The sequence below is a fragment of the Betta splendens genome, chromosome 1 (assembly GCF_900634795.4).
Source record: "Betta splendens chromosome 1, fBetSpl5.4, whole genome shotgun sequence".
NCBI lineage: Eukaryota > Metazoa > Chordata > Actinopteri > Anabantiformes > Osphronemidae > Betta > Betta splendens.
Window position 1 is genome coordinate 1,144,135 of NC_040881.3, and position 17,482 is coordinate 1,161,616.

At 51.5% G+C, this 17,482-nt stretch overlaps 2 protein-coding genes across 4 annotated transcripts in view; one reads left to right on the plus strand and one right to left on the minus strand.

Moving 5' to 3' along the window:
• Nucleotides 1-89: 89 nt before the first annotated feature.
• Nucleotides 90-11,620, plus strand: LOC114852945 (protein dachsous). The gene is made up of 30 exons (XM_029145678.3): nucleotides 90-337; nucleotides 735-803; nucleotides 884-1,047; nucleotides 1,132-1,179; nucleotides 1,260-1,349; nucleotides 2,554-2,640; nucleotides 2,714-2,821; nucleotides 3,077-3,190; nucleotides 3,256-3,349; nucleotides 3,443-3,561; nucleotides 3,674-3,847; nucleotides 3,936-4,064; nucleotides 4,145-4,300; nucleotides 4,561-4,741; nucleotides 5,147-5,280; nucleotides 5,362-6,303; nucleotides 6,815-6,940; nucleotides 7,021-7,272; nucleotides 7,350-7,448; nucleotides 7,538-7,710; nucleotides 7,782-7,933; nucleotides 8,134-8,438; nucleotides 8,518-8,628; nucleotides 8,827-9,018; nucleotides 9,264-9,358; nucleotides 9,426-9,587; nucleotides 10,570-10,749; nucleotides 10,824-10,898; nucleotides 10,969-11,002; nucleotides 11,079-11,620. The coding sequence occupies exons 1-30, from the start codon at nucleotides 271-273 to the stop codon at nucleotides 11,202-11,204; spliced, it is 4,758 nt and encodes a 1,585-aa protein (XP_029001511.1). The 5' UTR covers nucleotides 90-270; the 3' UTR covers nucleotides 11,205-11,620.
• A 163-nt stretch (nucleotides 11,621-11,783) lies between these two features.
• usp34 (ubiquitin specific peptidase 34) overlaps nucleotides 11,784-17,482 on the minus strand; it is a 31,474-nt gene continuing 25,775 nt past the window's right edge. For all 3 annotated transcript variants that reach the window (XM_029145664.3, XM_029145651.3, XM_055510811.1), the window contains exons 65-78: nucleotides 16,781-17,085; nucleotides 16,288-16,617; nucleotides 15,972-16,129; nucleotides 15,816-15,894; nucleotides 15,580-15,706; nucleotides 15,381-15,488; nucleotides 15,195-15,299; nucleotides 14,548-14,672; nucleotides 14,343-14,466; nucleotides 14,182-14,261; nucleotides 13,969-14,109; nucleotides 13,756-13,896; nucleotides 13,515-13,671; nucleotides 11,784-13,204 (exon numbers count right to left, since the gene is read on the minus strand). In XM_029145664.3, coding sequence (XP_029001497.1) covers nucleotides 12,495-13,204; nucleotides 13,515-13,671; nucleotides 13,756-13,896; nucleotides 13,969-14,109; nucleotides 14,182-14,261; nucleotides 14,343-14,466; nucleotides 14,548-14,672; nucleotides 15,195-15,299; nucleotides 15,381-15,488; nucleotides 15,580-15,706; nucleotides 15,816-15,894; nucleotides 15,972-16,129; nucleotides 16,288-16,617; nucleotides 16,781-17,085 — 2,690 coding nt within the window. In that variant the 3' untranslated portion in view covers nucleotides 11,784-12,494. The remainder of the gene's footprint in view (nucleotides 13,205-13,514; nucleotides 13,672-13,755; nucleotides 13,897-13,968; nucleotides 14,110-14,181; nucleotides 14,262-14,342; nucleotides 14,467-14,547; nucleotides 14,673-15,194; nucleotides 15,300-15,380; nucleotides 15,489-15,579; nucleotides 15,707-15,815; nucleotides 15,895-15,971; nucleotides 16,130-16,287; nucleotides 16,618-16,780; nucleotides 17,086-17,482) is intronic.

Below are 17,482 nucleotides of genomic sequence, written 5' to 3' on the forward strand. Positions count from 1 at the left end.
TGATCAGCCAGTTACTTTCTCACACATTCATCTGAGGTCTGACAGTGGTTCTTCACATGGTTTCAGGGGAAATGAAAGTCAGACCTGACCTTTGGTACCGTCGCTTTACGAGCGCCATAAAGCTGGATTGAGGGCAGGTGAACTGTGGATGTGGGAACGGCTGCAGTGCAGAGCGGATCACGGATCGAATCACAGAGCGGATCACGGATCGAATCACAGAGCGGATCACGGATCGAATCAGAGTTTCCGGAGCCAGGAAGCAGCGCCGCCATGGACCCCCTGCTGTGGTGGAGCCTCGTCGTAGCTGGTGTGTGTGTGGTTGGAGCAGAACCTTTAGGTGAGTGTAACCGGACCTCTGTTGAGTGCTTCCCACAGGACGGCAGCTCGGACCCAGAGGCCGATGACCATCAGCTCGTCTTGAATTCATTGGGCTGAAAATGAAAACGTTTTCCACACTTTCCATTTTGGGACCTATAGACGTTACAACGCGGCTCAGCTGCTGGTTGTGCGTCGTGGAAGCAGCACAGAGTTAATGATCAGCCAGTGGGACGGGAGCATCACAGGAACCTGATCCTTTCGCACCACAGCTTCTTCTGCTGACGCTGCTCTTCTCATTTGAACACAGAAACTCAGACGTGTTTTCTTTCTGCTGCACATTTCTCAGTTTTAAGCATTTTCCATCATAACAAATCCTTCTGTTCCCTGTACACTCTGGCTTGTTGTGTGTGTTTAAGGCACTTCCGTGGTTAACTGTAATGAAGGCGGTGCCGAGGAGCTGGGTCCAGTGGACGAAGGCTACACAGGTAGCGCTGCGTCGACGGCTCCACCGCGGTTTGTTTCCAGTCAGAGGTCAGAGACAAACCAACGCGGCTCCTCGTTTCAGGCGACGTGGAGCTGCTGACCCACATCCCAGCTGGACTCCGGGTGAAGCTGGTGCCTCATCTGTTTCCCACACATCTGGAGTTTCTGGAGCTGAGCTTCACCGATGGAGACGCCACGGCGAGCGTTCGCACCAGGAAGCCACTGGACGCGGACGTTCTGTCCAACGTGAGCTTCAGTCGCTTCAATGACGCGTGACCCAGTTTCTACAAGCAGGTTTTCGTTCTCTTCACTCTTCTCCGTGTCCCACAGAGTGGCAGCACCTTGTACTACTCCGTCATGTGTGATGGAATCGGAAAGGTTAGAAACACTGAGGTTTGTGTTCAAAGCGTGTGTTCACCAACAACAAACACTGGGCGGGTGTTTTTTTCCTTCTGCAGCTCAACAACACTCGGACTCTTAAACTCGTAGACACGAATGACAACGCACCAGAGTTTAAAGAGAAGTTCTACAAGGCCACAGTGAGTGAGGTGAGTGTCACAACGACACAACAACAACAGCAGCAGCAACAACACCATAAACAACACAACAACAACAAAACAACAACAACAACCATAACAATAACAACATGGCAGCAGCAACAACAACAGCAACAATAACAACAACAACAACACCATAAACAACAACAACACCATAAACAACACAACAACAACAACCATAACAATAACAACATGGCAGCAGCAACAACAACAGCAACAATAACAACAACAACAACAACAACACCATAAACAACAACAACACCATAAACAACACAACAGCAACAACCATAACAATAACAACATGGCAGCAGCAACAACAACAGCAACAATAACAACAAAAACAACAATACCATAAACAACAACAACAACACCATAAACAACACAACAACAACAACAACAACCATAACAATAACAACACGGCAGCAACAACAACAACAACAATCATAACAATAACAACATGGCAGCAGCAACAACAACAGCAACAATAACAACAACAACAACAACAACAACAACAACATAAACAACAACAACACCATAAACAACACAACAACCATAACAATAACAACATGGCAGCAGCAACAACAACAGCAACAATAACAACAAAAACAACACAACAACAACAACAACCATAACAATAACAACACGGCAGCAACAACAACAACAACAACAACAATCATAACAATAACAACATGGCAGCAGCAACAACAACAGCAACAATAACATCAACAACATCAACAACAACAACAACAACAACAACAACAACAACAACAACAACAACAACAACACCATAAACAACACAACAACCATAACAATATGGCAGCAGCAACAACAACAGCAACAATAACAACAAAAACAACAATACCATAAACAACAACAACAACACCGTAAACAACACAACAACAACAACCATAACAATAACAACACGGCAGCAACAACAGCAACAACAACAACAACAACAACAATCATAACAATAACAACATGGCAGCAGCAACAACAACAGCAACAATAACAACAAAAACAACAACACCATAAACAACAACAACAACATCATAAACAACGCAACAACAACCATAACAATAACAACACGGCAGCAACAACAACAACAACAACAACAATAACAACAATGCAACAACAATAACACAGCAGTAACATTAACAACAACACAGCAGCTCTAACAACAGCGCGCTCCCTTCAGACGCAGCAGGTGGACACTGAGGTCCTCCGGGTCACGGCCGTGGACGCTGACAGCACTTTACCAAACAACAGACTCACTTACTCAATTGTAAGAACATCTAAAATCAAACACGCTACAAAAACACTTTGAAGCTGGTTGGAAACAGGATCTCTGTTCACAGGAACCGGCTTCAGAGGATTTTCTTGTGACCAACTCGGGAGCTTTTCTGCTGAAGAGGCGCCTGAACTACAACCGAGTCAGTGAATACGGCTTCACTGTGAAGGCGCAGGTACGTTCACCACAAAGCGCCTGGACTGAGCTGAGGCCCAGTTCAGCTTCCAACTAGTTGACTCCGGATTCCACCAGTTTTCATGGAATTATTCTCAAACTTTAAATGAGCGCTTTCATCCCTGGAAACGTTTCATTTCAGTCAATAAAGTGTTTCTAAACACAAAGACGTGACGTCGTCTTTGTGGTTCCGTGGGTCCAGGAGTGAAGACTCCGTGTGAGTGGCTGCTTGATCATCAACTGTGTGTTGCTACAGGACGACTGGGGACTCAATGACACCGCCAGCGTTCAGATCCACGTCACAGACTACGATGACTTCAGTCCATATTTCAGCCACAGCCAGTACCAGGCGTCTGTTCTGGAGAACGAGGTGAGCGTGTTAAAGCCTCTGCTGACGTGAAGCACCTTTGACCTCCCGCTGCTTTAATGTCACAGGTTGGATCTCTGGGGGACATTCGCCCTGAGGCGATAAAGGCCCAGGACGGAGACATGGGGATCAACGCGACGCTTATTTACAGCATCAGTGCAGGTAAATGATACCAAATACATACTTTAACAGCACGGACCGGGACCAGGACCAGGACCAGGACCTGAGTGAAATCCCAGCCCGCTGCTTGTTCAGTGTCTCCAGACAGGTACAGGCCGAACTTTAGCATGGACTCCGGCAGCGGAGTCCTGTCCGTGGTGACGGCCCTGGACCGGGACCAGCTGTCGGGCGGCGGCGTCTTCGTGGGCGTCACGGTGCGTCACGAACACGAGCTCCATCTTCACACTCACACGTGCTTGATTACAGACAAAGTTATTACACGTATGGACACGCGCCACGCTGCTTAGTCAGACGTCCGTTCCGCAGGCGACTCAGACCGACGACGCCGCCAAGACGGCGGATTGTGTGGTGTTCGTCGCGGTGGAGGACGTGAACGACAACGCGCCAGAGTTTGACCCGGCCCAGTTCTCTGTGGAGCTGCTCGAGAACTCGCCTTTGGACGCCGTTTTGTTCAGGGCCATCGTCAAAGACCGCGACCAGGTAAGAAGCAGCCCTTTACCCGAACCGGACCTCTGCCCGAACCGCCTGGAGGTTGGCTGCTTCTCACGTGTCTGCCGCTCTGATAAAGGGAGGCTTTGACGGCACTTTGAGGATCGTACCGGAGTCCGCTCCGTTCTCAATCAGCTCTGACGGGACGGTGAGCGTGAGGGACTCTGCGCTTCTGGACCGAGAGGCCACGGAGGAATTCACCTTCATGGTAAACTGTGAAGTCAGAGGGAGACTGACGACGAGGATGCAGCCGATCACAGCAAAGCTGTGTTTGTTTCTTATCCACAGATCGAAGCGACAGAGACAGAAGCACCAAATCATGTAGCGACGGCAGAAGTCAGCGTGAAGCTCCTGGATGCGAACGACAACAGCCCTGCGTTCAACAGCAGCCGCTACGAGGGAAAGGTGTCGGCAGAGCAGACGGAGGGAACCGTGCTGGTCCAGGTGAGAACCGTGCTGGGCAGATCAGCCAATCAGTCCAGCTTCATTCTAGTCCAGTGATCAGGGTCGGAGCAGGGGCGCTGCTAGCAGTACTAGCAGTTGTGGGCCGTTGGATACCCCCCCCCCAGCAGTGCCCAAAGCTCAGAGTGCTGGAGCAGTTGCTCTCTCAATCCTCCTCTATCTTCCATTTCCCTGACTTTCCCTGATGATCTCTGTATCTCTGTTTTTAAAATTCTAATCTTTTGTCTGGTTTGAACTACAAGGTTCAGGCGGAGGATCCTGATGCTGGAGTAAACGGGCAAATCCGATACTCCATTGAGTTTGGGAACGACAATGGCTACTTCTCCATCAGTGAAAGCACTGGAGAGGTCTCGCTGGCTAAACTCATCCCACTGGTGGAAAACAGGATTTTGACGTTCCAGCTCTTGGTGACGGCCAGAGACGGTACCTGAACCACATTCCTCTGACGGTCCACCGCTGTCTGTTGCTTGGTGGAGCTAATCAATCACTCAACATTGACTTTCAAATGATTCCTTGTGATAATTTTTAGAGCCTAAATTAAAAGGCGTAGTCAGAGCTGTAACATTATTCAGATGAGCAAAGGCCACGTCCACAGAGATAAGAACGATGAGACACACCCAGTCTGGATCCATCTCCACCTCCGTGAACACGGCAGGAAGTCAAGTAGATTAATGTAATAGCAGTTTGTGTGTCGTTGCTTTATTATGGTTGCACCTGAATTAAACCTGCTACCTGCTGCTCTGCACTGGATTTCATTTGCTGCTGTAGTAAAGCCGTTCCGATTTTGGTACCAGTAACGTCCTGCTTGGTTCTGTTCCACTTCTACAGGCGGCATCACATCCTGTTCCTCCTCAGCACAAGTCACCATTCAGGCTCCCGGTGATTCCAAGCCTCAGTTTTTACAAAGACGTTACCGTGGCACAGTAGAAGAAGAGCAGGAAGCAGGAGTTGTTGTTACGGAGGTGAAGGTTCACAGAGCGTAGCGATGACGCACGGACTGATGTATGTTTGGCTGCTAAAAACATCATCCTTATGTTTCATAGGTTCAGTTTTTTGCTATCGTTCCTGTCGTGCTTGAAGTAAAAACAGAAGCCGACAAGTTCTCCATCTCCCCCAGTGGTGAGTTCACCACCACGGTGGAGCTCGACTTCGATGAAGGTCCACACAGCTACTCTGTGGAGATCTCCATCTCTGATGGGGTCACCAGCGACACGGCCATCGTGGAAGTCCAAGTCACCGACGTCAATGACAACAGTCCGGTTTTCATCCCTGCGTCCATCACAGAAAGCATCCCCGAGGATGCAGCGGTGGGATCCAATGTCTTAGAAGTGTCAGCGTCCGACAAAGACAGCGGCTTCAACAAGGAGCTCAGGTACTCGCTGAGAGGAGGCGAGGGGACCTTCTTCATCCACCCTGTGTCTGGGATGCTCAGCGTTGCCGGGGTTCTGGACAGGGAGACCAGAGCCCAGTACGAGGTGCTGCTAGTGGCTGAGGACCAGGGTCGTCCGGCCCAGTCCGCTACAGCTTCCCTGCTGCTCCAAGTGTCCGACGTCAATGACAACACCCCAGTCTTCTCAGGGGCTCAGTACCAGGTCCAGGTCCTAGAGACGGAGCCTGTGGGTGCCAACCTGCTCACCTTATCAGCAGCAGACACCGATGAAGGAGCGAATGGCAGAGTTGTGTACAGCATCGCTGAGCAGAGCCCCTCGTCTGAACCTGCGGTTTTTGAGTTGGACTCCTCTAAAGGGATTCTGCGCCTAGTCCAGGCTCTGAACTACAGTGAGGTGAAGGTGTACAACCTGAGGGTCCAGGCCACTGATGGAGGAACTCCCTCTCTGACTGGGACAGTCTCCGTGGTCGTGACGGTCATCGATGTGAACAACAACCCGCCTGAGTTCAGTCAGGACCGATACGACGAGGTCGTAGCGGAGAACCTGCCCAGCGGCGCCGCAGTCCTCGCGCTGGACGTTAGTGACAAGGACCAGGTGAGTGAGCACGTCCCTTAACGGATGCCCTTTGAACGGGTCCAACCACAGCACACGCTCATATCAACTAATGCGCTTGGTCACACTTCTTTTATGTGAGTTAGACGTAGCTCCACATTTATCCACAAGCAGATTTAGATGATGGGGGTCCAGCTTCTACTCTCTCCCTGCTGGAGTATTGCCAGGTGCAGGTCAAACAGGTCACCAGTCCATCGCATAAACTGATAGATTTACCGCTTGCTGTGACCTCGGGCCAATTTGCTGAAACCACGAGGGTATCACACAAACCTGGAGCCTGGGCGACCTGTTCAGAATGAGAGCCAGGGGGCTGTGTTCCAGTCGAGGACTTGTATCTTGAGTAACTTGTAGCCGAGCGGCAGCAAGAACAACTAATGATGTTTTGGTTTTATCACCATTCAGTGAGAATCAAGTCGTGCTTCTAGTTACTGAAACCAGCGGATACTGGGACTAACTCAGATGTGTGACAGCCTCCTCCCATCTTCTGCCTCAGGGAGGATTCTCCAATGGTTTCTTCATCTGCTCCAGTGACACCTTTGACGTTAACAAACAGGGCGTGGTCTCACTGAGGAAGAACGTCTCGTTGGACAGAGAGACAATGAGCAGCTACGTTCTACTGGTACAAACGTTGCTTCATCCGCTCTGACTCCAGGTTTTCCTGCTTTTACTCTGACTCGTGTTTGTCCTGTGTTTCTGCAGGTTGTGGCGGTGGACCAGGTCACTGACGGTCTAAGTGCCACAGCGCAGGTCCGCATCACCGTCCTGGACTACAATGACAACAGTCCACAGTTCCTAAGCGTCCCTGACCCGCTGGACCTCCCTGAGGGTCTCTACACAGAGGAGTCGCCGCGAGAGGTTTTCACCATCCAGGCCACAGACGCCGACCTCGACCTCAACGGAGAGGTCGTGCTCTCCCTCGCCTCCCCTCACCCGCTCTTCAGGATCAGAGAGGTGACGACTGGAGGAGAGCTGTGGTGCGTTTGAGCCAGTGTCGTCCTGAAGCTCTGCATTCATGTGCTGTGTTGCAGGATGGGATGCTGCTGGCTGTGGGAGATCTGGATCGGGAAAGCCAGGAAACGTACGAGCTGGTCATCAAGGCCTCAGACAGAGGAAGCCCACAGAGAGAGGTAAGAAACAGATGGTGAAGTAATCTACAGCAAAGCTCTGAGCAACTGCTGAGTCATTGACTGAGCCCTTAAACACACTTGTGGGTCAGAACTTCACCACCATCACCATTCGGCTCCTCGACGTCAACGACAACAGACCTGAGTTCAGCTCCAACATCTACATGAGCAACATCCTGGTGAAAGACACTGAGGAGGGGAAAGTTCTGCTGACACTGTCTGCCACCGACAGAGACGCTGGCGACAACTCGCTCGTCACCTACAGGTCGGTTCTGCTCAGCTCGACCCGCTCAGTAAAGATACACAGGTTTAACCTTTGATGCTCCGCTGGCGCAGCATCGTGGCAGGAGCCTCTCCATTCTTGGCCCTAAACAGTGAAACCGGGGAGGTGACTTTGACCTCTGACCTCTCTGACCTCAAAGAGGACATCAGGGAGAACATGACGGTCGAAGCCACAGACCACGGCCGACCTCCTCTGAGCTCCACAGGTCAGTCTCCATAAGCTTCCTGTTCTGATCTGTGTGTAAATAAATCCTGTCCATTTGATTTAGTCGTATTTAAGGCTCATTTTTATTATTACAGCAGCATTGCTGACATCGATTGATGCCATTTTTAGATTCATTGTTAACGTAACAGACCTAAACATCTGAGCAGATGCTGTGGGTGCTGATGGTTATCTTCCCTGCAGCCAGCGTGATTGTGAACCTGGAGTTTAGTCTGGTGAAGGGCGTGACCTTTGAGAGCTCCTCCTACAACTTCAGCCTCCCTGAGAACCAGCAGACGGGGGTCCTGGTGGGGAAGGTACAGGCCTCGGCGGGCAGCAGCCTTTATGACGTGACTTACTCACTAAAGACGGAGACGGACCTGTTCTCCATGGACGCCAGCGGAGCCTTGGTGACCAGAACACCACTGGACCGGGAACAGCAGCAGTGGTACTTCCTGGACGTGGAGGCGGTGGACACGAGGATGCCGCCTACGTCGGCCACCGCAGCGGTCAGAAGAGAGGCTCCTTTTAAAACATGAGACTGAAGCACCTCACAAGCTCATCACCGTTAATTGGTTCCTCCCTCAGGTCCGGGTTCTGGTGAAGGATGTGAATGAGCCTCCGCAGTTTCCCCCTGAGGTTTACAAGGCCTCTGTGTTCAGCGTGGCCCCGTATAAAAGCCCTGTGGTCTACGTCAAGGTAAGACGATCAGGTGATGAGCAGTGGCCTCGTACAGCGAGGGAGCAAAGGTCTTGAATCAGTCACGTAATCAGGACACTTTCCATGATGTAAACCATCATTAGTGCTCCTCCTGAGGTTCATGGGAGGGAGGAAGATGGAATGAGAGCCAATCCAATCCAATCCGCAGAGCGGTTTTCATCCTGTCCTCTCCCGCAGGCCTCAGATCCGGACTTCGGGGATCAGGCAGCGCTGCTCTACACTCTGTCAGCGGGCAGTCCTTACTTCGACGTGGACCCGTCCTCAGGGCTGGTCTTCGTGGTGTCAGCAGCAGGTCTGGCTGGACAGACGGCTGTGGCCGAGGTCCGAGCCGCGGATCCCCAAAACCTCCATGCTACAATCAAAGTGGAGGTGAGTTTAGAAACAGGAAGTGAGTTCAGAAACAGGAAGTAAATCAAAGCTGCTCAAGTGATGATCATCATTATCTTAATGAGTGATCAAATGCAGAAAAGAAAATAGTTTAAATATTGTCCCCAGAGAGAATCTAACCCAGTTATTTGTGCAGTAAACATCGGAGCGTTATTCCTGCTCTCTGGTTCCTGTGGAATCTGCTCAGATGTCTGACGGCGTAAATAAAATGAACTCCAAACCAACAGGTGTCGGTGCAGGAAAGCGCGAGCAGCGACGTGGTGGTCGTGTCCCTGAACCGAGCCGCCAACGTGGTGGAGGAGAAGCTGCCCAGTCTGGAGAGGTGAGAGAGGCCGCGTCCGGGCCTGAGGCCTCAGCCCCGTCTCACCCGTGCTGCTTCCTCTCCCCAGGTCTCTCGGAGCCGTTCTGGACTGGACTGTGAGCGTCCTCAACGTGTGGAGCTCCATCCACGGAGCCGCCACCTCCAGAGCGCCGCGCTCCGCTGCCCGGACGCGGGTCGGCTTCATCGCTGCGCGCGACGGCGGCGCCGTCTCCTCTGGAGAAGTGACAAAGTGAGCGTCGAAGTCTGTGTTCTGCCCGCGTCCTCACCTCGCGTCCTCACCCTGCGTCCTCACCCCACGTCCTCCCACCCCACGTCCTCTCCCGCGTCCTCACCCCGCGTCCTCTCACCTCGTGTCCTCCCACCCTGCGTCCTCTCCCGCGTCCTCCCACCCTGCGTCCTCTCCTGTGTCCTCACCTCGCGTCCTCTCCCGCGTCCTCCCCACCCTGCGTCCTCCCCCCACATCCTCCCCTGCGTCCTCACCCCATGTCCTCCCACCCCACGTCCTCTCCTGCGTCCTCACCCCACGTCCTCTCCCGCGTCCTCACCCCGCGTCCTCTCACCTCTTGTCCTCTCACCCTGCGTCCTCTCCCGCGTCCTCCCACCCTGCGTCCTCTCCTGCGTCCTCACCCCGCGTCCTCCCACCCTGCGTCCTCCCACCCTGCGTCCTCACCCCGCGTCCTCCCACCCTGCGTCCTCTCCTGCGTCCTCACCTCGCGTCCTCCCACCCCACGTCCTCTCCTGCGTCCTCACCCCACGTCCTCTCCCGCGTCCTCTCACCTCTTGTCCTCTCACCCCTTGTCCTCCCCTGCGTACTCTCACCTCGTGTCCTCCCACCCTGCGTCCTCCCCCGCGTCCTCACCCTGCGTCCTCTCCCGCGTCCTCCCACCCTGCGTACTCTCACCTCGTGTCCTCCCACCCTGCGTCCTCTCCCGCGTCCTCCCACCCTGCGTCCTCCCCCCACATCCTCCCCTGCGTCCTCACCCCACGTCCTCTCCCGCGTCCTCACCCCGCGTCCTCTCACCTCTTGTCCTCTCACCCCTTGTCCTCCCCTGCGTACTCTCACCTCGTGTCCTCTCACCCTGCGTCCTCACCCCGCATCCTCCCACCCCGCGTCCTCTCACCTCTTGTCCTCCCCTGCGTACTCTCACTTCGTGTCCTCTCACCCCGTGTCCTCTCACCCCGTGTCCTCTCACCCCGCTGCTCTGATGCAGGAAGCTGCAGAGCCGAGCCGACATGCTGAGGGCCGAGCTGAGCGCGCTGTTTGGAGACGGGACGGACTGGGCCGTGGAGCTGGAGGGCGCGTCCGGCCCACCGGCCACCGTCGTGGCGCTGAGCGTCCTGCTGGGCCTCAGTGTCCTGGGGCTGATCGGCACCGCTGCGCTCCTCATATGGTGAGACACCTCCAAACAAGTTGAATTGATAGAACGTGAACGTGTTGACCGGCGATGTGCACGTTTGAGCTCAGGTTCAAGAGGAAGGACAAACACATGGACTCGGACAAGGAGAGTTTTGACATTTCCCGGAAAAACGAATCTTGCACGTGAGTCAGAAAACAGACAGACTTGTGGTTGTGAAGGTGAAGCTTTCCGACGTTTGTCGTGTTGTTTCAGAAACTCTCAGCCGATGTCCGGAGACTCTAAACCAGTAAGAACTACTCCCACATCATTTTCAGTGGAGCGATGGATGAACTTAATGGTTTTGGTTTGTGTTTCTGTCACAGACGAGATCAGAGAAAAAGCAGCAAGCGACAAACAAATCACAGGATGACGTGACGGTGGAGAGACACGGCGGCCGTTATGAAGTTATGAACAAGAACGGAGACGAGAGCCAGATGTCCAGTTTGTGATATGTAGAACAGCTTCCTGTCAAAATGTCTATTTGATTTGAGCTGTAATAAACACAAGTAGAAAATAGCTACAAAAATCTGTGAACAAATGTAAAATATGCTCTTTATAATGTAACGTCTTTAGCTTTAAGCGTTGTCTAGTTTCCTTTAGGTGACAAGTGAAAACCCTTAATGCGGTTATAGCACAAAACAAATAAACTGTTTAGACAAAATATTGTCCTCTTGTAATAAAAATGAAAATTGAACAGTAAAGTAAATTTTCTTGTTGAGAACTGAGCCAAAAATCAGATATTTTCAGTCTGACCTGAAATCATCAGATTTCTGTTAATGTCTGATATTTATTCTGTATTTACGGCGTTACCTTGATGGTGCCGCTTCAACACCTGAAAAAGTTCGCAATAAAAATAAATAAAAATAATTAGCTCACGAGCCCATGGTTTGTACATAATAACTCTTCTTATTAAAACAGTTTATTAATGTATTTTCTATTAAAATAATCTCGGAACACAGCAGAAGCAGCGATCATAAACAATAGACTATGGAATGTACTTCAGTAATGATAATAAAAGCTCCAGCTGGTCCAACATTGGGGCTTTATTTCAACTACAGTCAAATAAAGCACCACTTTTATATATTCATATATATATAAAGATATTTATATATATATTTATATAGTTTTCATATACACCTTCAGGCAATGACTAGAGAGGATTCTTTACAGAATCAAGTTTCTTGTGGTTCTCTTAATTTACAGGTAAACTTAGTTTTTGGATAATTAAACCACAGAAGTCAAGGCAACTTTCTTTTGCCTCGTTCATAAAGTACAAAACTGGCACAGAGGACGACCATTTTTATACACAGTAAAAATGCAATAAAATTAAATTACATATAGAGGAGACAAAAGTTCTGTAAACCTTTCCCCGTTACAGCAAATCTCAAATAAAATCACTTTCCAAAACAAATTCAAATCAGTATAAAACACACTAAAGTAACAACTTCTTGCTCTATAATGTGCTATAGCTTGTTCGACTTTTTCGTTTTTTTCTTTACGGGTCGAACAAAAGGTCGACTGTGCATCAACTTTGATAGAGCGAAACGTCATGGTGGAAGCCACTGAAGCTGGACTGACTGATCAGCAGAAGGCAACGAACAGCAGCACAAACAGCAGAAGAGAAGCAGGGAAACAGGGTTCCTCTGCGCAAATCTCAACATCTTAAAAGGATGAAAACAAAAGAAGAAAAGAAATGAAGTCTACTTTGAAGATCTCGTAGCGGCTGTGGGGGGATGACGTCATGAAGAGGGCGGGCCTTTCACAGACAGTTTGGTAACTATGGCGATGGTAGCCTCCACCGTCCTGTACAGCATGTCCAGCATGTCAGGTGTGGGGCTGATGCTCGGAAACACGTGCAAGGAGGGGGCGTGGCCTCCACAGGCGTCTGCTCCCTCCCCCACCAGTGCAAGGGCTGATGGGAAAGCAGCGTCCTCTGAAAGGGGCGGTGGTAAGTCCTCCTCCTTCTCCTCCTTTACCTCATCTGAGGAGGGAGCCTCTCCCCTTCTCTCCTCGTGCTGCTCAACATCCTCTTCCTCTTCACCTGTTGCCACGAGCTGCGGTGGCTCCTGCTCCTCCTCCTGCACAAAGCCCTCTCCGGGCTCCTGCAGTAGGGAGGACGACGAGGAGAATGAGGAGGAGGAAGATGTAGACGCCTCCATCTTCTCCTCTTTCGGGGAGGAACCCATGTTTCCCGAGGAGGCGGGGGTGGGATCAGGAGAAGGCGGGTCTTGCTCGGTGCCTGGGTCGATCAACGAGGAGGAGTCTCTGGTCTCTGTGTCTGAGGTGCTGGTGGGTGTCAGCGCCTCCTGGTGGTCGGACTTTGACTCAGCACAGGGCGGGAGGACTGAGGAGGTGGAGGCCACACAGGGTGGAGCTGCTGCTTCCCCAGCTCTGTCGTCATCGCTGCTCACCCTCCGCCTCTTCACCGGAGTCGCCCCTTCATCCTCAGCTGATAACAGTTTGTACATAGACAATAAAGCCAGTGAGATATGAGCTATATGAGCTATATCAGTCATTTATGAAATGTGCCTCATCTTCGCAGTGATGCTTTTATGATCCAAGCAAGTCATAATATTCTTTTTATTCTTGCCAACAAGGCAGCGATTTATTGCACTAAAGAATTCTGGGATTGTTGCTTCTGCAGCTCGACTCCAAGTAAAATCCTAAAAAACCATCTTCATTTTCCCCGTTTCTGATTCCCATCTACCTCCGCCCTGTGTGTGTGTTTGTGTGTGTGTGTGTGTGTAGGTGTGCGGTACCTTTGGCCTTGTGGTCCTTGGCCTCCAGCTCCAGAGCGTTGCGCTGCTGGACACACACTCGACAGCGACCCAGCAGCTCCTGCAGGGCCGGGCCCAGCGCCGGGTCGACGGCCTGGGGCGGCTGCACGGACAGCAGGAGAACCAGCGCCCTCAGGTCCTAAAACCAGGAGAGAAGGAGGGAGACGAGCCGTGAGAAGAGGAGGCCGGTAGACGTGGAGGAGACCGGCTCGCCTCAACCTACCGAGTTGAGCAGGCCGCTGATCTTGCCGAGCTCCAGGCGATGCGCAGCCAGCTCAGGCTGCAGGCTGTTCTGTTCACTCAGCAGGTTTGTCACCAAGACACCAGTGAGGTTGGAGCAGCTGGAACCGGACAGCACCGACACCTAAACACACAGAGTTTAGACAACTGGTTGCTAGGGCAACGCCCCAGAGCAAAGCCGGGCAGGTTGTCGTACCTTGTGCAGGAAGCAGGTGAGGAAGGAGTAGGCGACGTTGTTATTGAGGAATGTCCTCTCGTCCATCAAGACACACTTGAGGTACTCGCTGAACGCCGGGTCCTCACACAGCAGCTTCACACACGTTTTAGCCAGAACAGACTGAAAGAAAGAAGCGTCAACTACAGAGATCATCGCTTCGCTCTGGATTTGACTGTAGGAGTGCAATGTTACCTGTGACTGACAGAGTTCAGTCCAAAGTTTGGGAAAGAGCGCGAGGTGAAGAGGAAGTCCTTCATATGCTATCAACACACCTGATGGAGAAATGGGACAGGTAAACAACGGGGCATCAGGGGTTCAGCCGCGTCCGTTTGGTTCTAACAAATCACTCCTACTTAGTTTGACGAGTGTGTCGGTGAATTTTTCACAGTTGATGGCGACGCGGCACAGCAGGTGGATGAACTGATGGTACGACAGGAAGTAGTCCAGCAGCATGCGGTCGTAGACCTCGTCTTTGCCCTGACAGAGACACACAGGCTGAGTTTACCTTTGCGTGTCAACAGAACGTTCTACCTTCAGCTGGACTGTATTCAGCGCTACCTTGCTGCTCTCCACCATGGACGGCAGCAGACACATGTTGAGCTCCGGCCTCGGCGGGCGGATGTTGTTTTTGGCTCCCATCAGCTTGATGTTCTCTCTGCAGGGCAGGTAGGGGCCAAAGGACACTGGACGCAAACACGCAGGAGGCTCATCACATGGCATCTATCAACTGTGCTTTTATTCACATTTCTCCCTCTGAGGTGCAGAGAATCAACAACTGAACTATTCCAAGGTGATGTTTGTACAATCACAGCATCAGCAGCTGTACACATCCAGCGTCACATGTAGAACAACAAGGACTCAGTTGAAATATTTGAAGTAATAAGGGAAAGTTGTGCGTCATGTGATAATGATGAAATGAGCAGACTGTTCCAGGATTTACTGATATAAAACACATGAACCGATTGTGTGGATTCACTCATGCATGTACTGAAGCACTGCTCATACTTCAGTGGATGATTTCCTATACAGTTGAAGGTGAAATCCACTCATGAGTGACCTCATCATGGTTTTCCTATGATGGAGCATCTTGTCCTTATGAAGTACTTTAGCTCATACTTGAAATCTGTGCTTCTGCACATTTACTTATGTATTGGCTTTGTTGATTTTATCAAATAAGACGACATGCAGACGACACATTCACTCACTGGGGATGTTGCTGTGATGGTAGGTGCAGTGGTTGTGCTGCAGGAAGGGGACCAGAGTGTGCAGGAAGTCGTGTGGGCTCAGCAGGACGAGTTCCTTCAGAACATCTGGAACAAGCAGAGCAGATGTCAGAACATCAGTCACAGTAAGAACAGAAGCACAGGGTGAATCAGAGGGTCGGGTCCCACCTAGGCAGGCATTGCGGAGCTCGGGGGGACTGTAGGAGTTGAGGAGCGTCAGAAGCTTGTGGGCAAAGTCGATCCTCTCCTGCCACTGGATCAGAGCCTGTTTCACATCTACAGGACGAGACGGGAAACGTTAGCTCAACCTTCTACCTTGTGGTTGATTTGCAGGCGTGCCAATGGTGAAAGGCTGCAGGTTTGAAACCTTTGCGCTGCAGGTACGGCCGAGAGGCTTTGAGGACAGACAGGAAGATGGAGAGCAGCTCCACCAGGTCTCCAGTGACATGACAGGCCGTGGCCTCATGGTACATCATGTGCAGGGTGTTGAAGGACTGCAGGAAACAAACAGCGTCCTGTCACCGCTACCAAGCCTGCTCTCCAATAAACTGAAACAATGAGCGGATTATAGAAAACTACAGGCTTTGGAGCCTGTGATCGTACCTCGGTCATGAGGATGAGTCCTCTGTTGAAGACCACCAGCAGTCGGTCCTCATCGTTCTCCAGCAGAACCCTGAAGGCACTGAGGAGAACAGAGCAGGTGTGAGGACGCGAACGAGAAAGCATGGCGCCCGGACTCAGACGTGAGCGCGTCCTGACCTGATGAGCGTGGTCCAGCAGGAGCGGCCGTCCAGGCAGCGCAGGTAGCAGCTGATGGTGGTCTTCTTGAACTGCTTGATGTCTTCCAGCTCTTCTTCCCTCATGTCAGCTCTCTGGGCCACAAACAGCTGCATCAGGTTGAAGAGCTCCTCCACCGCCTGCAGAGCAGCACCAATGTTTAGCCCGTCATTGTTTTTAATCTAACAAAAAATATCAAATTTAAAATTTTAAGGGTTTAAGAGGAGGCAACAACAAAGCATGTGATACAATGAGACTGAACACTGGTCCTCAGTGTCTCTCCCTGCCCTCCACCCACCCCGGGGTACTGGCTGGCGTGTGGCGTCAGGTTCTTGAAGGCCCACTGGATGTTCTGGTGCGAGGCCAGCTGGCGGGTGAAGGCGGGCGACTGCTCGCAGCACATGCGCAGGATGCCGTAGTAGGCGGGCAGCATGCCGCGGTTGAAGAGCACCACCTCCTGGTCGTCGTGGTCGGCCAGGATGTAGTTGAAGGCGATGTTCTTGGTGACCACGGGGTTCTGCACCACGAGCCGGACGTTCTCTGGACAGTCCACGCACACGTTGTACCAGAAGGACAGCAGCGCCTGCTTGTTGTGGTTGGTGGCGATGGCTGGCTCCGACAGTTTGGGCTGAAAACCAGAAAAGTCACATCAACACAGCTTAGACGTTGGTCAGAGCAGAACTCACTAAGAACTCTTCTCATCTCCAGCCTCTTCATCGGTTTCTAAAGACTGAGTTGTTTTTATTGTTCTCTCCTCACGACTCCATCAGAATAAAGACAGACAAATGTACCTGAAAGAGGTTCCACAGATCCATGAAGTAACCGGAGAACATGAGTTTCTCCGTCTTGGAGATGAGGCAGTAGGTCATGAAGCTGAAATACTGCACCAGCTTGGTGGTGCCGTGGACGCTGGCGTCCACGTACAGCTTGGCTCGTCCCAGCAGCCCAAGCAGCAGGTTGTAGACCTGGTGGAGAACCACGGTGGTGTCGGGCGACAGCGGCAGCTCCCGCGTCGGCAGATGGAGGGAGCGAGTGGAGCGAAACATCTGGCGGAAGGAGTTGCTGGGGATGAGGGAGACGAGGAGATACGCCGCCGCTGGAGGAGAGAGACTGTGTTAGGATGAGGAAGGAACCAGCAACGGTGACCGCTGACGGCAGGTCAGAGCTTTTAAAAGGCAAACTAACACTCCAGCAAAGCGGCGCCCCCAGTAGGTTTTCAGGGCCCAGAGGAAATCTTGGGGTGGCAAACCAAATTGCGCTTCTATTGTAGAAATCTACTCTTAGAAATATTTCTATTATATTTATTCAACCCCACCCACCTGTACAGTGTGTTATTGTGCCAACTTACCTCAACCTAATTTGATTTGTTGCTGTACGTTTCATCGTTGCTGTACTCTCTTTACTGTGCTGTGCTGTTGTGAAACAGAACTTCCATCCTGTGGGACTATTAAAGGCTTTCTTACTCTTGAACATTAGTCTCACTCAAGCTACAA